The 24,384-nt window shown below is 34.1% G+C and overlaps 1 protein-coding gene across 1 annotated transcript in view; it reads right to left on the bottom strand.

The window, feature by feature from the left end:
- The window catches only part of NOL4 (nucleolar protein 4), a 288,360-nt gene that overhangs the window by 243,746 nt on the left and 20,230 nt on the right, over nucleotides 1-24,384 (bottom strand). Inside the window, exons 2-3 of the mRNA XM_008583526.1 lie at nucleotides 14,201-14,312; nucleotides 13,204-13,316 (exon numbers count right to left, since the gene is read on the bottom strand). Of these exons, the coding sequence (XP_008581748.1) occupies nucleotides 13,204-13,316; nucleotides 14,201-14,312 (225 nt within the window). The remainder of the gene's footprint in view (nucleotides 1-13,203; nucleotides 13,317-14,200; nucleotides 14,313-24,384) is intronic.

Here is a 24,384-nt window from a genome sequence, read left to right as displayed (position 1 = left end):
CATTTGTTTATTTTTCTTTGGTTGCCCATGCTTTTGGGGTTGTTTTCATGAAGTCTGTGTCGAGTCCTACGTCCTGAAGTGTTTCTCCTATGTTTTCTTTAAGAAGTTTTATTGTTTCAGGGTGTATATTTAATTCCTTAATCCATTTTGAGTCGACTTTAGTATATGGTGAAAGGTATGAGTCTAGTTTTATTCTCCTGCATATTGATATCCAGTTATCCCAGCACCATTTGCTGAAGAGGTAGTCTCTTCCCCAGTGTACATGCTTGGTGCCTTTGTCAAAGATCAGATGGCTGTAGGTGTGTGGGTTGATTTCTGGATTCTCTATTCTATTCCATTGATATGTGTGTCTGTTTTTATGCCAGCATCATGCTGTTTTGGTTATTATAGCTTTGTAGTATAGTTTAAAGTCAGGTAGTGTTACGCCTCCAGGTTTATTTTTTTTGCTCAGCATTGCTTTAGCTATGCATGTTTTTTTTCTTATTCCATATAAATGTATGGGTAGTTTTGTTTATTTTTTTTGCTCAGCATTGCTTTAGCTATGCATGTTTTTTTTCTTATTCCATATAAATGTATGGGTAGTTTTTTCCATTTTTGAGAAAAATGTCATTGGAATTTTGATGGGGATTGCATTGAATTTGCATATCACTTTGGGCAATATGGACATTTTCACTATGTTGATTCTTCCAATCGAAGAACATGGGATATCTTTCCATCTTCTTGTATCCTCTCTAATTTCTCTCAGCAGTGGTTTGTAGTTCTCATTATAGAGATTTTTCACATCCTTGGTTAACTCAATTCCTAACTACTTGATTTTTTTGGTGGCTATTGTAAATGGGCAAGCTTTCTTGATTTCTCCTTCTCCATGTTCACTATTGGAGAATAGAAAAGCTAGTGATATTTGTGTGTTGATTTTGTATACTGCTACTTTGCTGAAATCATTTATCAACTCCAAGAGTTTTTGTGTAGAGGCTTTAAGCTGTTGGATATATAGGATCATGTCATCTGCAAACAGGGACAGTTTGACTTCATCTTTTCCAATCTGGATGCCCTTTATTTCCTTCTCTTCTCTGATTGCTCTGGCTAGTACTTGCAACACTGTGTTGAATAGGAGTGGTGAGAGTGGGCATCCATGTCTAGTTCCTGTTCTTAAAGGAAAAGCTGTCAGCTTTTCCCCATTCAGGATGATATTGGCAGTGGGTTTATCATATATGGCTTTAATTATGTTGAAATAAATTCCATCTATACCTAACTTATAGAGGGTCTTTGTCATGAATGAGTGTTGAATTTTATCAAGTACTTTTTCAGCATCTATAGAGATGAACATATGGTCCTTTTGTTTGATTTTATTAATATGGTCTATCACATTTATTGATTTGCATATGTTGAACCAACCTTTATGGTCTATCACATTTATTGATTTGCATATGTTGAACCAACCTTGCACCCCTGGAATGAATCCCACTTGATCATGGTGAATAATTTTACATATGTGTTGCTGTATTCTGTTAGCTTGCATTTTTTTTTGAGGATTTTTGCATCTATATTCATCAAGGATATCAGCCTGTAGTTTTAGTTTTTAGTTGTATCTTTACATGGTTTTGTTATCAAGATGATGTTTGCTTCATAGAATGTGTTTGGGAGATTTGCCTCTGTTTCAATCTTTTGGAATAGTTTGTAAAGAATTGGTGTCAATTCCTCTTTGAATGTTTGGTAAAATTTGGCTCTGAATCCATCTGGTCCTGGGCTTTTCTTTGTTGGGAGCCTTCTGATAACAGCTTCAATCTCCTTTATTGTTATTGGTCTGTTCAGATATTCTACGTCTTCTTGGCTCAGTTTTGGTAGCTTGTGTGTGTCCAGAAATTTGTCTTTCCTCAAGATTTTCAAATTTCTTGGCATATAGTTGCTTATAGTAGTCTCAAATGATTCCTTGTATTTCAGATGTATCAGTTGTAATATCACCTTTTTCATTTCTAATTTGTGTTATTTGGATCTTCTCTCTTCTTTTTTGAGTTAGTTGTGCTAATGGTTTGTCAATTTTATTTATCTTTTCAAAATACCAACTTTTTGATTCATTGATCTTTTGTATTGTTTTTGGGTTTCAATTTCATTAAGTTCTGCTCCAATCTTAATGATTTCTTTCCATCTGCTAACTTTGGGTTTGGATTGTTCTTTTTTTTCTAGTTCTTTAAGGTGAAGTGTTAGGTTGTTCACTTCCCATCTTTCCATTCTTCTGACATAAGCATTTAATGTGATAAATTTCCTCCTTAGTACTGCTTTTGCAGTATCCTACAGATTTTGGTATGATGTATCATTATTTTCATTAGTTTCAATAAATTTTTTGATTTCCTGTTTGATTTATTCTTGAACCCATATGTCATTAAGTAGAATGCTGTTTAATTTCCACATGTTTGTATAGTTTCCAGAATTACATTTGTTATTGATTTCTAATTTTAATCCATTGTGGTCTGAGAAAATACATGGGATAATTCCAATTTTTTAAAATTTGTTGAGACTTGATTTGTGAACTAATATGTGATGTATCCTGGAGAATGATCCATGTGCTGATGAGAAGAATGAATACTCTGAGGTTGTTGGATGGAATGTTCTGTAGATATCTGCCAAGTCCAATTGGTCTACAGTGTTGTTTAGATCTTACATTTCTCTGCTGATTCTTTGCCTAGATGGTCTGTTCAATATTGACAGTGGGGTGTTCAGGTCCCCTGCTATTATGGTATTAGTGTCTATTTCCTTCTTTAGGTCTAATAGAGTTTGTTTTATAAATCTGGCTGCTCCAACATTGGGTGTGTATATATTTATGATCATTATGTCTTCTTTATTGGTCAATCCTTTTATCATTATGTATTGGCCCTCATTATCTCTTTTTATGGTTTTTAGTTTAAAGTCTATTTTATCAGATATAAGAATAGCTACTCCAGCTCGTTTTTCATTTCTGTTTGCATGGTAAATCTTTTTCCATCCTTTCACTCTTAGTCAATGTGTCTTTATGGGTGAGGTAGGTCTCTTGAAGGCAGCATATAGTTGGGTCCTCCTTTTGAATCCAGTCAGCCAGTCTGTGTCTTTTGATTAGGGAATTTAATCCTTTTACATTAACAGTTGTTATTGAAAAGTGTTAATTTAATCCCCAAAAGTGTTGATTTTATTGATTATTGTTTGGTTGTCTTAGGTGTCTTTTGTTCCTTTCTTTCTGATTTACTATTTGTTTTCTGTATTTGTTGGTTCCTTGGGTTGTAGATAGCCTTTTAGTTTGTTTGTTTTCTCTTCATGAATGCCATTCTTATTATACTAGTGTATTTTGATTATTCTTAGGTTTTTATGGCAGTGGTAGTTATTTTGCAGGTACCAAATCCAGTACTCCCTTGAGAATTTCTTGTAAGGGTGGTCGTGTGGTAGTGAACTCCCACAGTTTTTGTTTGTCTGAGAAATATACGATTTGCCCTTCATTTTAGAAGGATAGCCTTGTGGGGTAGAGTATTCTTGGGTGGCAATCTCTGTCTTTCAGTATTTTGAATATATCATCCCATTCCTTTCTGGCTTTTAGGGTTTGTGATGAAAAATCTGATGTTAGTCTTGTTGGGGCTCCCTTATAGGTGATTTGACACTTCTCTCTTACAGCTTTTAAGATTCTCTCTTTGTCTTTGCATTTTGCCAATTTGACTATAACATGTCTTAGAGAAGACCTCTTTGGATTGAATACCTTTGGGGATCTTTGAGCTTCCTGAATCTGAAGATCTGTGTCCTTTCCAATAACTGGGGAGTTTTCTGCCACTATTTTGTTGAATATGTTTCCAATGCAATCTCCTTTTTCCTCCCCTTCTGGAATACCCATGACTTGGATATTTGAGCACTTAAGGTTATCTGATCTCTCTGTCAGATTTTCTTCAATGCCTTCAATTTTTTTTTCTTTCTTTCTTTTTTTTTTTTTTTGTCTGCCTGTGTTATTTCAAACAGCCCATCTTCAAGGTCAGAAGTTCTCTCTTCTACTTCTGCAAGCCCGCTGCTTAAACTCTTTGTTTTGTTTTTTATTTTGTTGAATGAAGTCTCAGTTCAGCAAGCTCTGCTATATTCCTTTTCAGGGCATTGATTTCCTTGTACATTTCTTCTTTCAGGTCTTGTATACTTTTCCTCATTTCATCATGCTGTCTAGCTGAGTTTTCTTGTATCTCATTCAGTTTCCTTAGAATTATCACTCAAAATTCCTTGTCAGACATTTCAAGGGCTTCTTGTTCTATAGGATCTAGAGCTTGATAGTTATTACCCTGTGGTGTGTACTTTCTTGATTTTTCATTTCTGATATCTTTCCTTTGATGTTTAGTCAGTGTGGTAGGGGGTTTCACAGTCCACAGGTTTGACACTATTGTCTGGGTAGGATGTTGCTGGGGTTGCCAATTTGGTATGGCTACTTCAGTGTCTGCTCAGTTGGCCACTAGTGCCTTGCATGTGTGGTTGCCTCGGGTCTTGGGCCCCTCTGGGGAGCTCCCTCTCTGCTCATCATGCACTTGGCTGGGCTGCTGGGTCGTGTGGCTGCATCGCACGGTGTGTGGTCTCTGCGGAGCTTCTGCCTCCTCTGCTGAATGTCTCCCTGCTCCGCACACACTGGGCCAGGCTTTTGGATGTCTTTATTTTTTCAGAGGATTGGTAAAAGTGCTTTCAGCTGCAGGTTTAGATGTGTTACCTTAAGCAAGTCATCCAACTGTTCTGTGCCTTATTTTCCTCATTTTCACAATGGGAATAATAGTTATTCATATAGAGCTATATGAGGATTGAGGGGGTATAATACATTTAAAGTAGCTAGAACAATGTCAGATACATAACAAGCACAATGTAACTATTTAATATTGCTATGTAGAATATATAAGAAATTCTAAAATATAAAAGATTCACCCTTCTTACATGAATATATACAATAAGATAAAATAAATGCAAATATAATGATAAAGGTGATTGACAACGTTTCTAAAATGCTGTGTGTTCCACATAAACACATAAACATAGTCTTTATAATTATTTATTACATATAGCACAAAAGCTAATTACATGTAATCTAGTATAATATTGTTTCTATGGCACATATATGTAAAAGGAATATGTACTGCAAACATATGTGTACATTATATGTTTAAAGAAGAGCTAGACACAAAGATTCAGGTCACAGTCCCTGTTCTGTGAAATGGTGTACAAACTGCAATAACACATTTTGAATAATCAATATACATTTTACCACCATAAATGACACTACTGTCAGCAAATTTTTGAAGAAACTTGGGCATGAGATTAAATGGTTATGTAACCAAATGTACTGTTATATATTTTTATTATTTAAGAAAAAAAAATCACTATTTTAAAGTATTTATCATTATAGTGGTTTAATGATTGAGAATGTTTTAAATATTTTTCTGCATCATTACCTATGAAATAAAACTCACTTTTTCAATTCTATTCCTTATTAGAATATCAATTGTCATACATTTATAAAAAGCTTTAATGAGACTAAGTGCACATATTCATTCTGTAAGTTGTATTTTAATTATTAACTGATTGTTATATTTTATAAAAGGTAGGAAAGATGTATAAAACATAAGATTGTGGTTTTTATAAAAATCAACTTAGAATTAATCCTAATGATACTAGGAAAAACTACTGAAGGTTTCTAAGGGTGAAGAATCAGAAAAATTGATTGATACAATATTAAGTAGTTATTTTATTTATGATTATCTTTAGATAATTCATCTAAATATTTCCCTACATGAGTATCTATTCTGTTCTGTGTGATAACCAGAAATGAATCCTCATATCATGCAGTACGAGCTTACTCCTGATGTGACTAAAATCTCACGATAACAAAAGCCATTACCAATTATCATGGTAATTCTGCCTCCCCGAAACTTAAATTTTTTAAAAAATATTGAAACTTAGTTTAAAAAAAAAAAGAACAAATATTTTACTGTAGCAATTTTCTTTCCAGTCTTTTCCCATTTAAAGAACTGAGGCCAACAGAGGTGGGAAAGGGGGAGGGGAGGGAGGGTTAGTAAGAAATTGGTAAAGAGCCACAAAAATGATTACAATTTGTAAGGTTGAATATACTAAGTATCCTGACTTGTACATCATATATTGCACACAGGTATTGATATCCAATGCTGTACCCCACAGATATGTACAGTCAATTATGCTTCGATAAATAAATAAATAATAATGGCACTTATTTATTTTTAGAAAACTTCATTATTGAGCTTTTACTTCTATTTTGAGAAGTTGCTTGAAAGAGAGACCCCTGATCTTCTCCATATGTCATGTTAGTTTCCAAGCTCCAGTTATGGCCTCTAAAGAGTTTCTGCCATATACCTCCTGATATCCACCACTATTGTCTTAATTGGTTCAGTTTTATTTTCCCATATCCTGAATTATATAATAATAGTTTCCTACTTAGCCCACCCCCACCAATTTCTCCCCTACCAGTTTGGCCTCTCAACTACTGCCAAATTAATCTTTCCATTTATGAATATGCCACTTCTCTGCTCATACATTTGCAGCCATATCCATTGTCTACCAAATAATGTATAAACTACTCAATGAAGCATCTAGTGTTTCCTGTAAAAGTCCTTGAAAATCACTCCCACCAATCTCTTCTTTCTGCAGTTTTTTGTTTTTGTTTTCACTTATATTATGCTCAAGTCAAATTAAAGCCTGTATTACTGGCATTTATATGAGGTGCACCACCTCAAACCTTAGTGTGCATGAGTGTGCCACATATCAGACCGAGAATTAGAATCTTTGGGGATGGGGATCCTGCAACATGTTCAATAAGCTCTCCAGGTGTCTCTGATGCTGGTTATTTGCCCAGTGCTGTTCAAGAAAATATTCTACAATGATGGAATTGCTCTATCACATTTGCTATTCAGTAGGATAGCAACTAGCCACACATGGCTATTCAGCACTTGAAATGTGGCTAGTGTGACTTAAGAACTGAATTTTTAGTTTTAGTTCATTTTAATTAATTTTCCATTAAATTTAAACATATACATGTGGCTAGTGACTATCATACTGAGCAGTGCAGATTTGACAATCTCTCACTGTTAGATCTTGAAAATTCACTATTAGCAATGCAGTAAGCTTCCTGATATATAAATTGTTTCATACATCAAATTCATTAGTATAAAATTCTAGTCAAAGCATATAAACATCTTTAAAAAGTTTTTAAGAATTATTGTCTAACTCTCCCCCAGAAAGTTTGTTCCAGTTTAGAGTCTCACTAACAATTTATAAGAAAGTCAATTGATCTTAGTTTAGATATAGTATTTTGTAAAATCTTTCTCAATGTGGTAATTCCCACATAACAAATTAATTCATTAAAAATTTGTTCTGGCTAATATTAGAAGGTGAGTATTTTTTTTACGGTTATTGGCTATTGTATTGGATAGTTTCCAAGGATGGTTGCCATCAGTCCCTTCCCTCCCTGCACGTGGGTGCCACTGCTCAGAACAAGAGGCAGTGTCTATTTTCCCTCTCCTTGAAATGAGCTGGCTTTGTTATTTGCTTTGGCCAGTAGAGTGTGGCATGAGTGATGCTATGTCAGTCCCAGATGACCAGGGAGCTCCTGCTTCCTGTCTCTTAGAAGCCAAGTGCCATACAAGAAATCTGACTACCTTAAGATTACTGCACTGAGGCTCAAGCTAGCCACTTGTAGAGAGAGGTCATTAAAGGAGCATCGAGAAGCCACAAATTTTCCAAAGCTTTCCTTGACCATGAAGCCCAGTCCAGCTGCCACTTGAGTGTAACTGAGGAAGTGGTGCTAGTTTAGGCCATGAGTAACAAAAGAAATACCTTGGTAAGTCCTATCTGACTTCTTAATCCACAGAATAACGAGAAATAATAAATCATTGTGTGTTAAGCTGCCAAATTTTGATGGAGATACACAGCAATAGATAACTGAAAACCATCTACTTTTTCCCCTTTGGGCTACACCATACCACCTTATTTACAATAATTGGTTTCAATAAAGTGAATAGTTAGTAATAATTTAAAACATTTGTGCTGTACATTGGGAGGATCTCAGGCTCTGAAGTCTCCAAACCTAGGTTGAAATATCTGATCTGCTCGGTATTAGCTTTACCACTAGAGTAAGTTTGATTAGCTCAAAGCCTTCGTTTCCCATCTTCAAAGTGGAGACAGAACAATGTATTAGTTGTTGTAAGGATTAAATTAGATAATATAGATAAAGCCTCTGGAGTATAAAATAGAGTTTCTGCTTTCATTCCACAAGGCTTTTTTAAAAAAATTGTCCTATTTACAAAATAATTAACAAAATTTACCCTAAAGAATATTACCCTCTATTTGGTACAATTATCTACTAATCCCCAAGTTGGTCCTCCACCTTCCTCTGAGTTTTGTTCAGGCTCCCTTTCACTCACGTTGATATGACTCATGCTTCAAGCCTTGGAGATTTCAGTAACTCTGGAAGCATCCTTACTTCTCATTTCCATGAATTCTTCCCCAATGATCTGGTCCTCCACCCTTTTCAGTCACATTGCCCTCACAATCATGTTGTAGGCATTCCATGATCAATAGCTGCAAATCTTCCATAATCCTGATTTCAAGCATCTCACTCTCTGCACAGCATCTCAAAATTTTTAGATCACTTCCTCTAATATTCCAGCCAAAACAAAATTTCCATCCCACTGATATTCATAATCCAATGTTCCTAATCCTTTTTTATTGACTTGCCTCCCTCCTGCCCCACCTCTCATGACCTCACTTACCTTCTCATGTGTTAAAATTCCATAGCCTGTCATTTTAATCATACCCTGTATAACACCTCCATTCTTTTGATAAGACCCAAAACAAGATTAATTCCAATTTTCCCCTTACTCTCCTATATAGGTGAACCCATGCTCCTGTATAGGTGAATGTGGAGACAAGCAATCATTTAAATGATTTCACTCTAAATATAACAACATGAAATTCAAAAAAGAGCCATTTTCCTGGTACATTCACTTCACACTGTCTAGATTTCTACTTCTCACATCCTCTTCTTTTCTCAAACTTCCAACACATTCTAAAACATCCTAACTCTTACTTCCTTTTTTCCTGAGGAATTAGAAGCAAAAAGAAGAATGCTTCTACTAGCTCCGTCACCATTTCCATCCATCTACCACTATCTGATCTCTCCTCTCTGTGCTCCATTCTAAAGGCAATTCTCCCAATTTTGCACAAGAAACTATCCCTAATAATGCCAAGGATATCACTTCACCAATTCTTCCTTTTTCCTGCATTATTTTTTACCTCCACAACATGATTCCCACGAACATGCAAATATGCTATTACTTCTGATCTTAAAAAAATAAACATAACAAGCACCTCCTGTTCCCATTCCCCACCAGCTACTGCCTCTTTCTCTGCTCCCCTCCAGAGCAAAACTCTTCCAATGACCTTGCTGCCTCCAATACTCTCTTATACCCACTCCAATCAGGCTTTTATCCCTACCATTCCACAACACTGCTCCTGTCAAGAACACAATTGACTTTCACGAGGATGAATACAAATTCAGTCCTCAGTCTTCTTTTTAATTGACTTAGCTGATTTGACTCAATAGATTACTCTAGACTCCTTGTAAAACTTTCTTCAATTTTCTTCTAGTTCACAAACTCTCCTGATTTTCCTGCTAATACACTGGCTGCTCTTTAACAGTATCTTCTGTTAGTTTCTCCTGATCTTCTAGATGTCATAACATTTAGTTTTCTAAGTCAAAGTCACTGTGCTTCTTCCTCATCTCACACTTGTTACCTTGGTAATGCCTCCAGGAACATGGTTCTAAATACGAACTGCTGATGATGTCTGGTCTTAGGTCCAGCATAGCTCTTTGTTCTTAATTCCACATCAACTTTCTAATTGACAAATCTACTTGAATATCTAATAAATATCTTAAATCTACCTGGATTTCTAGTAAAGAGCTCACAATTGAACTTCTAATATCATACTTCAAATCTGTTCTATCCACGGTGCTTCCTATACTAGTTAATACCATTCTACACTACTTGCTCAAATTAAAAGCATTGATGTCATCATAGGCTCTTGACTTTCTTTCATACTCCATATCAAATCTTAAATCAGCAAATATTAAAATATATTCATAAATTGACTTTTTACTACCTTAACTACTACCCATCTGATCCAAGCCACTGTCATCTTCCTTCCTACACCTGAAACACCCATCAGGGCTCTTGTTAGTCCAAAATGTATACTTACAAGACTACCATTAATTAGATTCATCTAGAACAATTTGGTAAGGGAACCAGCTTGCCAGCAGGATAACATCAGTTAGGGGCTCTTGTTAGTCCAAAATGTATACTTACAAGACTACCATTGATTAGATTCATCTAGAACAATTTGGTAAGGGAACCAGCTTGCCAGCAGGATAACATCAGTTATTTCTCTTAGTAGCCCTTGTAGCAGTCATATAGCATGGTTAACAAGACCTATTTTTTTTTTGGTCTCCCAGTGATAGCCAAGGTGCAAGAAGACAGTAATCTTACTGGGTGGGTTGAGAACCTGGCAAAGTCTCATGTCCCCAAAGGGACAAAATCTCTTATAACTCCAGTTAGTGCTTCTAAGGTAAGAAGCATCCCACTCAGGGAAACCTAAGTTGATTCTTACCATGTTATTTCTAGTCTTCTGATATAGTTTACCAATTGGGATCATTTTTGGTATTAGCAAGGTTGCCTAGTAACATAGTTGCCATTTCAATTTTAATAGGTCAAAGCTAGAAAGCTGCCCAAAGGCCAAATTCTCATGCAGAAGAGGAAAGGTTTTGTTAACTATACCCACACTGATTTCTGTAATAACCTCCTATTGGTGTCCCTGAATCCACTTTTCTCCTCTTCAGTCTGTTAGTAAAAACGTAGCCCACATGATTCTATTAAAATATAAATCAAATCACATGACTTCCCTGCTGAAAACCCTCCAATGACTCCCCATACTAAGAGTAAAATACAAAGGTTCTTAAATTATAAGGCCCTGCAGGATCCGGCTTTCAATTCTCTCTCTAAACTCCTTTCCTATTATTCTCTTTGTTCATATTCTCCAACCACGTTGACTATCTTGCTGCTCCTACAGCTACCAAGCATGCACCTGCCTAAAGAACCTCACACTATATCTCTCTGATATTTATGCACCTCATTTCCTTCAGTTCTGCTCAAATGATACCTTCCCAATGAAGACATTTAACATTGTGATCCCTCGTTCTAAAGGGATTCCCACTACTGGCCGCCTTTATTTCTCTTAATAGCACCTACCATCTTCTTATATAAATACATTTATTATTTATTTTCTTTATTGTCTGTTCTATCCACTAGAAGATAAGCTTCATAAAGGTGGGATTTTTGTTAACTTAACTGCAGGAGTGTCAGGTACATAGAAAGTACTCAGTAAATACCAGTTGAACTGATTGAATTAATGCTTATTCTAATTTAAATATAATTTATCATAAAGGAATATCTCACTTGAATTCCATTTTAATCTGACTTACCTCAGTTAACCCCCTTCCTATCTTTAAATAATCACAATTTTCTAAAATTTTGTAAATAATATAACTAGTCATGTACCTAAATATGTTTAAAGTGATGTACATCCAATTTAGTATTTTCAAAATGTATGGATAAGAGTTATTTTCCTAATCCAGTTATAATTTAAAAGGATCTATTTCTTTTGTGTAAAATACTTGTGATTTTTTTAGAAGCCAGAAGGGATCAGCATATGTGAGCTGTATGGTTGGCACAAAGTTGATTTTCTTACTTTTTGGCCTAGAAATAAACATATCAATATCTAAATGAGTTTCCTACAAATAATTTGACATTTCTGACAAGTTTTTGAGACACTTGTAAAATTTTTTTTCTATTATGTAATGTATCATGGAAATAATGTTTTTCACTCTCTGGAATGGATAGACATTAATATTTTCTTAATTATCTCTGGTGTCTTTAACCCAATGATTTTATTACAATTTATTCAATCTTTTATATGTAGCCATCTGGTAATATGTAATCTGATACTGCCATTGAGCTAATAAGGATCTTTTTAAAAAGAGTACCTTGAATAAAGTCTATTGAGGTCAAACAATTTTATAAATACAGACTTGAGTTTAAACCTACTCAAATACAGAGGAAAACAAAATCTTTGAGTTTTATGAAGAAAGTTAGCTCAATAAAGTAATTTTATAAGAATTTAATGATACCTTACCAAATAATGCTGTTTGAAAAATAAATATTTAACCACATTTTCTATTCTAGGGAAATTTCGAGGAGGAAAAATTGTATTAGCTTGAGTTCCTGTTCCTAATATAAATAATTTGAATGTTTCTATTAATTAATGGCTACTAACTAGTTAACAATGATTCACTAAGCCCCTATTGTGTATTTGCTGTTGCTACGTCTTTTGGAGAATATAAACAGGGCACATATATAAATTAGTCCCTACCTTTGAGTTACTTCAACCAAAATGGGTAGCTAACTAGGACCCTAGAGAATGTCAACAAATATACATTTTGTGTCTAATAAATGCCAGCACATTGTTAGATTCTCACTATACAAATTAAATAGAATAATTCGAAACATCAAAATACCTCCCATTAAGTAAAATCACCGTAAATCATCTCTAGAAAATGCAAAGAAGTAAACAAAGAAATATATACAATAGTGGTTAACTGAAAAATAACTGTAAAAATATATGCAAGATTTGAATGGTGGAGAAATGACTAAACTTGAAATACCTATTAATTCTATGTTGTTGGTTTTTTGTTTTTTGTTTTGGATTGCCAGGCAAAATAACCTTAGTACTTAACAATTTCTCAGAAGCTTATATATTTGAGATACTTTAGTCTGAAATTTTTCCCCCTGAACTTTCTAAACACTTTACCAAGGCTAGCTTAATGGCAGTCTGCTAAGGAAAATAAATCTTCCTTGGGAGTCAAGAAATCCCCACACGACACTAAGATACATGTGTCAAGACAGAGACTGCATCACAGACTAGGAATCTCCATCCACTTTCTCCATCTGTGCAACCCTGGTGACATTCCTTTAATTAAAAAATAAATTACTCTCTTCAAAATGCCATCATGCTTAATGTGATAGCCATGGTTATCAATTCCATCCCAATTTGTAAGTGATGCAAACGTAGATGTTTTCATTTTACCTCATCTTGCTGTGAGTTTAGCAGCTGCAGTTTCATGTGCTTCATATAGGCCATGGTGATTGGCATGTTGTAGTCAATCATACTGGTCACCAACGTGGGAGGTTTTCCATTATCTGCAATAAAACATTTTTCATGGGTAATGAAAGGAATATTCTATTTTACCTATAACTTCAGAATGATCCAGTTTGTCCAAATTGAAATAGGATTCTAGATTCGTGTTTAAAAGCTTGGCAGCATTGTAGATGGATTGCAGAAAAAATAACTGGCAAGGATCTATAAACGTGTATCAACACAAATGAACAGCATGGATAAATTAATCATTTCTAACTGTAGGGGAGATTTAAATATCCTGCGTAAAAATGAATAAAGTTAATGTGATTAAACACAATTATTTGTATTTTTCTCCTTTGCTATACAACTACTATCTGTAGTCATATGTACTTAATGCTAAAAGAATTTTTCTTTTTGTCTGAGCTACTCATCCTTCAACACATGGGAATGGACTAGCCTAAATGTGTCTCTGAAATTAATTTAATCTCTGAGAAAAATTCATATGTATGAAAACAATCTAGATTACTTTTTAGTGAAAGCTGAAGCCAAATAGTAATTTTTTGTAAAAATTTTCACTGAAGGAACTCTATATTATGCATGATTTTTAGATATAAGGAGTCGGTAGATTTAAAAGACATTGTTAAAATCAATTTCTTTGCTGAATATATCTAAAATACCATGAAATACATATAATAAATGAAAATTAAAACATTATTATAGGGGGAAAAAAGTTATTTGCCACAGTTGAAACTGTCTTTCTTCTAAGAGTGGGCACTGAATTACTTCATAAGTGGATATTCAAAATTCACTGCTTCTAAGTTGAATAAATGAGATGATCTGACTTGTTGAACTGTTTCAGTCCACCACATTTTTATAAAAATGTGAGATATAAATTGCCATTATGAATAAAATTACTTTAAATCTCACTCTTTGACACTGTGGCTACCTTTATGATCTGTTCCATCTGGGTTTAAATGCATTCTTTTCTGGCACTCTGAGCAGCTCATTAGAAATCGTGTCACCGCTTCTCTTGGTAGGAAGGCATAGCTCTCTGAAATCTGAAATAATTCACAAAATATAGGTGTTATTATGTGAGCTGACTGAGCGTGATTTAACAGAAATGATCATTGTATTTCCAAATAAGACACGTTATTCCATAATGGCAGGAAGCACAATGAAAGCATGCACTGCGTACCATGCATCATTTCAAGAAATATCTATCCAACTTGATTAGTTGTCTCTTAATAACAGCCAATAACGCCATGTGGAGAAATAAAATCAGCCACATGTGGATGGGTGTCTGTTTATATTTCTGCATTTCTTTTAGTAAAAATAATTACAGTGTATAGATATCCTAGTGAATTTTCCTTATTATAAACATCACCAAATTAGTTTTTCAAACTTACTGCTAGCACAATTAAAATTTTATCCAATTTTACATATACATTTTAAAATTTAGCACCAAGTAGAAACAATAAACTTTGGATTTTGCATAATGAGCATTTCTTTATAATTGCTTTCCAAAATATTTTGAGTGAGAATAAAAGATAAACTCAAACAGAACTCGTATATATGTTTACTGCAGTGAATCATCCCTTCCACAGAAAATGACACACCTGGAAATGCATTTAGGCCACGTATTACATTTACTTTTTGTCAGTTTTTCATAAATCATGGCCACAATAGCTCACGCTGATTGTCAGAGTAAGCTTTTCCTGTGCCCTATGCAGAGCTTTATTTTCAGAACCATAATCTAGAAGCAAGCTAGAAATCAATGCTCCCATTACAGTGATTTTATAAATATTAACTTGTGAAAAACCAAGGTACTTCTCTCATCAAAGAAAGAAATTCCTAAAGTAAAACTGATAAATTGTTAAACATCTCTAAATAAATGCTGACACTGACTCAGACAGTGCTACTAAGAAGTCTGAAGCAGGGCTTTAGTTTTCTACCACAACACTAACATCGATACATGAAAGATGAGATAAACAGTAAGAATAAATGAGTTGTAAAGCAGACATAAATGCCACAGATGACTTCTCAGGTGCATGTATAGCCATTATGAACACTGACTTAGTTTAGATTAGTAGAAAGGAGGGAAAATATGCACTAAATGTGTAATTGAGGGTAAATGTGTCTTAATTTACTTAGTAGTTACAGAGTCAACTTTTTGTTTATCTATGCTGTAGCATTAAGAAAACCCTGTATAAGATCCAAAATGGTAAAACTCACTCTTCCCTGAATTTAATATTAAAATCAGTTTGCATCATTTAGCCTAACCCATTGACTTTCAGGGAAAAGAATAGCAAAGAGGAAACAAAGAATAGCAAAGAGGAAACAAAGTCTAAAATCAAAATCTGCCATGGATAATCCATATACAAGTAATTAAAACTCAACTCCTCCCTAAATTTGAAATATAAAATTCTAATTTAAAAATAAAATTATTATTTATAAATTAAAATGCTCAGATTAAAAAAAATACTTTAGACTATGCAGGTATTGTGAGAGAAAAATAAACAGAAAAATTTAAAAGTATTTTGTCAAAATATTTTATTTTAGGTATTAAATACAGAAATATATATACAATTTAAATTTTCATTCACTCTCTCTTGCTCACTCTCTCTCTATACACACACATACCCACACAAAGGCATACAGATATTTGATTCCTATTTTTTTATCCTTACAGAAGGAACTAACATTTTTACCTGATTTATTTATTTGATTAGAGATCTTTTTTCTGACTCTCTGAAAATGTATTATACAATAATTTGGAAGTAATAAAAAAGTGTGATGCATGCTTAGTCTTTATACTTCATATTTTAACTCACGAGCAGTTATAGCTCAATAGAACTAATGAGGTTAACCAGTAAATTCATTAACAAGCAGGATTGAAGGAGAATGTCCCATTGATTTTCATAGAGGGTTTCTCAAGTGAGGAGGTTAGTCTCTCTCTTGTTCATGCCATTTCATTAGAACTAATGAGGTTAACCAGTAAATTCATTAACAAGCAGGATTTAAGGAGAATGTTCCATTGATTTTCATAGAGGGTTTCTCAAGTGAGGAGGTTAGTCTCTCTCTTGTTCATGCCATTTCACCGTGTGATACCCTGCATTGCCACAAAGAGTCATCTCCCAGGAATAAGGCTTTCACCATATATGTTCCCTGGACTTTGGACTTCCCAGCCTCTGAAACTGTAAGAAATAAATTTCATTTTCTTATAAATTACCCAGTTTCAGGTATTTTGATATAAGCAACAGAGATGGACTAATACACTTACATTAAAGAGAAATCTTCCATTGAAAGAGAGATAGGTGAGCGGTAGAGTTGGAGAGATACTCCATTGGCTTTCACAGTCCTGAGGCTTCCCACAGTCTGTTCTTTTCCCAATCCTAATAAAGAAGTTCTGTAGAAATTTGTTCCAGACAGATTTATCATTGACCAGACTTGATCCCATGACTTGTCCTAGCATCATTTACCTCCAGAATCATTATTAATCATATCACATTTCTTTTATAGCTTTACTCTAAAAAACAATCACAACACTACACAATCACAATACATTGAACTCTTAGAAAGAGAGAACAGAACTGTGGTCATTAGAGATGGAAACGGGGAGGGGAGGAGGAGAGGGAAGGGGTTAATGAGAAATTGGTTAAGGGACACAAAGAATGATAACATATTTTAATGATGAATAAGCTAATTATCCTGATTTGACCATCATACATTGTATGCAACTATTGATAGTCAACTTTGTACTCCACAAGTGTATAATAAATAATCTCTCAACAAAAAATAAAAATAAATAAATAAAACTCATTTAAAAAAAAAAAACTATGGTCACAAATATGTTTGTGTCCATGTGTACACTTGTGTCTGGAATAATGCAATGTCCCATCTTGTATCTGAGGAAAGATTTTTTTTTAGTCAGTATTTTAGCACATGATTCTCTCTGGTGTGGTTCTGACTGTGCTTAGAAAGTCATTACATGTTGTATAAAAGTATAAAAGCACTTATTTGGGGATACTTTTGTTGGCGTTCAGAATCCATTTTATGGGGAGACCTGCCAAGGCATCCCACTCCCCTTGAGTCTTCCTTTCCCCCTCCTCATGTTCACTGGGGCCCTCACACCACACAAGCTTCTTAGGCACAGGAAAGAGAGATCCTCCAAGCAGGCTTTTCACATCTCACACTCATTTCTGAAAAAGTAGTTTTCCTGTTATAGAGGTGAAGAAAAAAAATCATTCATTTTTTCTTATTTGGAATCCTTTCTCCTGAACATCTTTGAAATTAAATGGGTCGTAGGATTTTCAGAAGTCACCAAGATAGTGGAATAGGTATTTCCAGCTTGTCTTCTCATAGAAACATCAATTTGAACAACTATCTATGTACAAAAATACTTTCACAAGAGGTAAGCAATCCAAAACCTGGTATATATGTAATATAGGCTATAGCACCTAGGTAAAGCATAGAAATAAGAAAAAAATTCAATAAAGAAGTTAGGAAGGACAGTTTCACATTACCCCTATCAACTCTCCCTCAAACCCACACAGTATAGCTTGGAAAGAGATACTCTCTGCATGGTGAAAGGAGAATAAAGTAGGCACTCAATTTCAAGTTCACTTTGGACCCCAGCAACAGGCCTTCAATAAAGAAGTTAGGAAGGACAGTTTCACATTACCCCTATCAACTCTCCCTCAAACCCACACAGTACAGCTTGGAAAGAGATACTCTCTGCACGGTGAAAGGAGAATAAAGTAGGCACTCAATTTCAAGTTCACTTTGGACCCCAGCAACAGGCCTACTTCTTCGCCCCAGGCTCCATGTTTTTGAATGCAGTCAAAGTTAAATTGTTAGCTAAAAGTAGCTTTTTGTAACTATAAGATGTTTTATGTGAGCTCCATAGTAACAACACGCACAGACAAAGAAAACTGTAGTAGATATAAAAACGTTAAAGAGAAAGGAATCAAAACATATACTTACAAAATATCATTAAATTATAAGGAAGAGAACAAAAAAGGAAGAAAATTTTGAAACAGTCAGAAAACAATTATCAAAAGGGCAGTGGTAAGTCCTTATCTATCAATAATCACTTTAAATGTAAATGAAATATATTTTCTGATAAAAAGTCATAGAGTGGTTTAATGGATTAAAAAAATAAGATACAACTAAATGCTGCCTATAAGAGACTCACTTTAGGTATAAGGACACACACAAGCTGAAAGTGAAAGATACAAAAATATGTTCAATGAAAATGGCAACCAAATGAGATCAGGGCTGGCTGATCTATATCAAATGTAATAGAACTTTAGTTAAAAACTATCACCAGAGACAAAGAAGGTTATTATATAATGATAAAGTGGTCAATTCATCAAGAGTATATAACAATTGTAAATATATATGAACTCAACGTTGGAGCATCTAAACATATAAAGCAAATATTAATAGAACTGCAGGGAAAAATAGACAGCAGTACAATATTAGTAGGGGATTTCAATACTTCATGTTCAACAATGGATAGATCATCCAGGTTGCCAAAGCAATCATGAGCAAGAAGAACAAATGTGGAGGCCTCGTACTACCTGACTTCAAAATATGTTACAAAGCTATAGTAATCAAGACAGTATGGTAACGGCATAAAAACAGATGCACAGACAAAATGGAACAGAATAGAGGGCCCAGAAATAAATCTGCACATTTATGGTCAATTGATCTTCAACTACTATACCAAGAACATGCACGGGGAAAGGATAGTCTCCTCAATAAATGGCATTGGGAAAACTGGATATATGCATGCAGAAAAATGAAATTGAACCTTTATATCACACCATATAAAAAATTCAACCCCAAATTGACTGAAGACTTAGATTTATGGCCAGAAAATATAAAACTACTTGAAGATAACATAGGGAAAATTGACATTGGTCTGGGCAAGGTTTTTTTAGCTATGACCCCAAAATCACTGGCAACAAAAGCAAAAATTGACAAATGGGATTGTGACAAACTAAAAAACTTCTGCACAGTAAAGGGAATATAATGAACATAGTGAACAGACAACCTGAAAAATGGGAGACAATATTCGCAAACCACATGTCTGATGAAGGGTTAATGTCCAAAATATATAAGGAATCAAACAACTCAGTAACAATAAAACAGATAACCAGATTTAAAGCTGGGCTGCTATGGTCTGAATGTCTGTGTCCCCCCAAAATTTATATGTTGAAACTTAATCTCCAGTGCAGTGGTGTTGGGATGTAGGGCCTTTAGGAGGTAATTAGGTCATGAGAGCAGATTCAGCAGACACTAAATATGTTGGGGTCCTGATCTTGGACTTGCCAGCCTCTATAACTGTGAGAATGAATTTTTACTGTTTATAAATTACCCAGTCTAAGGTATTTTGTTACAGCAGCCCAACATACTAAGACATGGGCAAAGGATCTGAACAGATACTTTTCAAAAGAAGACATAGAGATGGCTAATGGATATATGAAAAAATGCTCAGTATCACTAACTATCAGGGAAATGCAGATCAAAACCACAATGAACTATCATCTTACACTTACTAGAATGACTATTATTAAAAAGTCAAAAGATAACAAGTGTTTATGAGGATTTGGAGAAAGGGAACCCTTGTACACGGTTGGTGAAAATGTAAATTGATACAGCCATTATGAAAACAATATGAAATTTCCTTAAAAAATTACAAATAATCCAGCAATGATTATTGCCAAATGATCCAGCAATCCCACTTCAGGGTATATATCCAAAGGAAATAATTATCTCAAAGATATGTCTGTACTCTCATGTTCATTGCAGAATTATTCACATTGCTAAGATATGGAAACCTCAGTGTCCATTGATAGATGAATGGATAAAGAAAACGTGAGACACATGTGTAATATGTAACATATATAATAAGGTGATATGTAGATGCAATGAAAAATTATTCAGCCTTAAAAAAAGAAGGAAATCCTGTTATTTGCAACAGCACGGATGAACCTGGAGAACATTATGCTAAGTGAAATAAGTCAGGCACAGAAAGACAAATGGTCTTACCTATATGTGGAATCTGAAAAGGTGGAAATCACAGAAGCTGAGCATAGAATAGAATGGTGGTTGTCATGAGCTGAAGGATGGGGAAGATTTTGGTCAGAAAATACAAAGAGTACAGTTATGTCAGATGAATAATTTCTGGAGATCTAATTACAGCATGGTCACTCTATTTAATAATGCTGTAATGTATGCTTGAAATTTGCTAAGAAAGCAAATCTTACATGTTCTCACCACAAAAAGAAATGTTCACTGTGTGAGGTGGTGGATATGTTAATTAACTTTATTGTGGTAATTTCACAATGTTTATGTATATCAAAACATCATGTTGTTTACCTTAAGAATATACAACTTTTTTTTGCCAATTATACCTCAATAAATCTGGGGGGGCGGAGAAAAAAGAAAGAGTCCTGGGCAACCTTCATTGCTGAGGTTCTCAGAATATTTTTCAAAACAAAGGAGTGTCCTTTAAAAGTTCTTTAATTATAGTACATTTGAATATACTGCATCTATCTTTAATCCCATTCACAGATGACATTGAAAGCTTATTTGTGAATCCTTTTTTTGAACTTGAGGTCTGGGCTAAACACCCTATTTCCCTTAGAAAAGGCCTGTTTCTGTTTGCAGGGAATGAATGTTTAAAATCCTAAATCAACTTTAAATAGATGTTTCTAAATGATGATAAAACTCAGGGACACGTTCTTCAAGGTTTTCCATTCATTAAAGCCCTAACATACTTCATGCAATATGTAACTGCAGTTGCAAATAAAACCTAGAAATAAGGAACAAAAAATGAAAAACATTTCAATTCAGATAACAGAAGTACCATTCTACTAACACTATAATTAATTATATACAATGCAATAATCATTCATAAATGACTATTTTCTTGACCTACTTTTTCAATAAAACCACTTATCTGTTTCTGGATAGAAAGTGGATTCTGAATATACAGTATAGAACATTTTCTAGAGCACTGGTGATGACTTCACTTGAAAATGTATTCTTAAAAATATTTTTGTATTTGAGAAATGGAGTATTTCTTTAGCTTTTGTTTATGAACACAGAAATGCTGCTTCTTGTTCATAATAATAAGCAAACCATAATGTGAATGGATATTGGTATTTTTCCCTATGAACTAAACGTTAAAAAGATAACTGCCATGTGACAAACCACATATATTGCTCACAACTGAAATAAACATACAAAGGATGGCCTGGAACATAGCCATATTGAAACTTACAAACTAATAACCTAACAATAGTTATCAAGAAAACAATTATGGGGCATCTATCACTTAGAAAGGTTATCTTCTATGACCCTAGATTTGCTTTCTTATATTTATATAATGTATTATACTTTTCATTGGGCTTTTACATCCATTATTTTAGATGGCTAAAACAGATTTTACAGTAATTTTTTGAAAAACTGGTTGACTGTATAAAGAGATGAAATGAATTACCATTGTTACACTGTGTGATGTAAAGACCTGGAACTCAAACATGAATCTACCAAATCCTGGTCTATTTCTATAAATTTAATGGACCATGACTGGTGGCTTATCCAACAAGCAGATTAGGCAAATTCGATTAGAGCTCATGGAAAGCAGAAACAGCAAAGCTTCTTTTTTAAATTTCATTTAAAAACCAAAAACAAAGTATCATAGTGTCATCAGAAAAAGTCAGCACTTGTTAAACTTCCTTAAACTTGAGTCATGGCTAAACATATGTTGTTATTGTTACTGTTTTTTAATTTTGAATTAGGTATGGCTGAGGAGTGAGGGAGATGTGGCACAAGGTAATTTTAAAACATATTTACCACTTCTACAGGCCTTAATTCATCTGTGTATTGGTCAGCATCGACATTGTTTTTAGTGAAAATATTACATTATAAGTCCAATAGAACTAATAACAGTAATGCAAGAAACAATAAATCAAATTATCATAAATTAGAAGTGAAAATGACCTCTACCATCCCAAAAGAAAAGAAATACTTCTACATAAAAATAATTGAACTGCAGTGTCTTTTAATGGACTTTATCTAATGATAAACAGATCCACCTGAAGAAAATCCAGTGATCAAGTCCAATAAGGGGCATTGTTGCTTATCTTCCATCTGTAGAGTTAAAAAAATAAAATAAAATAAAAAAGCTAACTATTGGGAATGCATTTCTGAAAAGTCCACTGACAAATATTACTCTGAAAAGGAGGATGACCATTCCACCTTACCAATGTCTGCCTTTTAGAACAAAGAAGAAAGGGCACTTTAAAATGCCCTACAAATATAACGCCAAATTCTGGCAGTTTTCAAATGCCACTCACCTTCCCTTCAACACAGTGCAGTTAAGGTAGAAATGTCAGTTATCCAAAAAAAGTGAAATAAAAAATCAACCGTAGATTAACTCATGTAAATTCACTAATACATAATACCTAAATTTTTCTTACATTCACTTTTTTAATACATACGTTTTATCTTCATAAATGAATTACTTTTCAACTTGGATCTGAATACATGAAGTAATATAAAGTTAGAAAAATTGAAGAAGTTGATCAATTAATCAAAACAATTTAATAATAAATAGTAGTTTTGCTCCATATTTTTTCATACTGCACATCTCATAATTGCATGATGTAAGTTTATCTCCTCAACTCAAGCCACAAAGTATTGCAAATTGAAAGAAAAACTGATAACAGCGAAGAATTTTAAAATGGGAATTTGACCCACACCGTTCTTTCTCAGTCCCAAGAACCCTTCCTCTCTAATGCAACTGTGTTTCATTTCTGAATATTTTCAATAGAAAGCCTCTCTAACCTTATTCGGCTTCTACATAAATATGCAATTCTCTGGTTCCTGAAATTGTAGAGAACTGACAATTTGCAAAATTAAGGCTCTCATTAATTATATGATGACTGTTACTTGCTTTGGCTGTGTTACACAGAAGACAATGCTTCCTAAACAATCTATGTGTTGCTAAGTTTTCTGTTAACTGAGTACCTAACAAATGGATCATACTAAACCAGAGCTTCATATGGATTTTGTCATTTAATCCTCACAACAATCTCACAAATCTATTACCACCATCACCTTTATGATCTCTGTTTACCAGATGAGGTAACTAAACTTCAGAGAGTTTGGGTATTTTGTCAATCAAGTACAAGAGAGAAGACTCACGTGTGATAATACGGTTTCAGATCTAGCCCTTTAACCGTCATGTTTTATAGACAGTCCTGGTTATCAGTGTTAAAAAAGATAGAGAGAGAGACTTCTATCCACAGAGAGCTGAGATATTAACCTCACAGAATAGGTTAATTATTCTAAAATGCTTATAATATTCCCTGGTGTGAGGTCCTTTATAAGTATAAAATGCTCTAACCATATTGAAGTGACCCTTCTAAATACAAGGAACAGCCAAGCACTTTGTACCTTGTCTCAGTTTACAAAGTACTACAAGAAACACATCAGACTATACAGTAACAATACAGAGCTCCACCTGGAAGAAATTAACAGGCCATCTGTTCTGTTCCAGCAAAACTGATAGCTAAAATGATGGCTTTGCAATAATGCCATATTATAAGAGCCAGGAACTAAATGCACAGGATTTCCACTTTCAATAGGATGTATGAGAGTTGTGTAATAATTGCCTATTTCTAAAGGAACGAAACTTCTGTTAAAAGAAATTCATCAGCAGAGAAGCCATTTTTGGACTAAGATTTGAAATTAATGCCTGAGCTGAAATAGAGACATCATATGAGACGGGTGAATCAGCCCTAACAATCACTTTATAAAAGAACAAAAACAAGCTAATCAAGAGACATATTACCAAATCATACCATTTTGACCCAAGTTTACTAGCGTCATAAAAGAAGAAAAGGATTAATGTTACTAAATATCAGTAATTTGAAAAAGTAACTCGATGCTTTGGTGTACTGTGTTCCTTTTCATATACTTAGCATTAGAGCAAAGGAAAATTAGCACAATAAAATTAATTTTTGTAAATCACCTTTTCCACATTTTTTTTAAAAAATAAATTTAGAGAATAGCAATAATACCTTTATTTTTATGGAATAAAAACATGAAAAG

Source organism: Galeopterus variegatus, unplaced genomic scaffold, assembly GCF_000696425.1.
Source record: "Galeopterus variegatus unplaced genomic scaffold, G_variegatus-3.0.2 Scaffold2955, whole genome shotgun sequence".
Taxonomy (NCBI): Eukaryota; Metazoa; Chordata; class Mammalia; order Dermoptera; family Cynocephalidae; genus Galeopterus; species Galeopterus variegatus.
The sequence above is the reverse complement of the archived record's forward strand: the minus strand, read 5'-3'. Positions and strand labels throughout refer to the sequence as shown.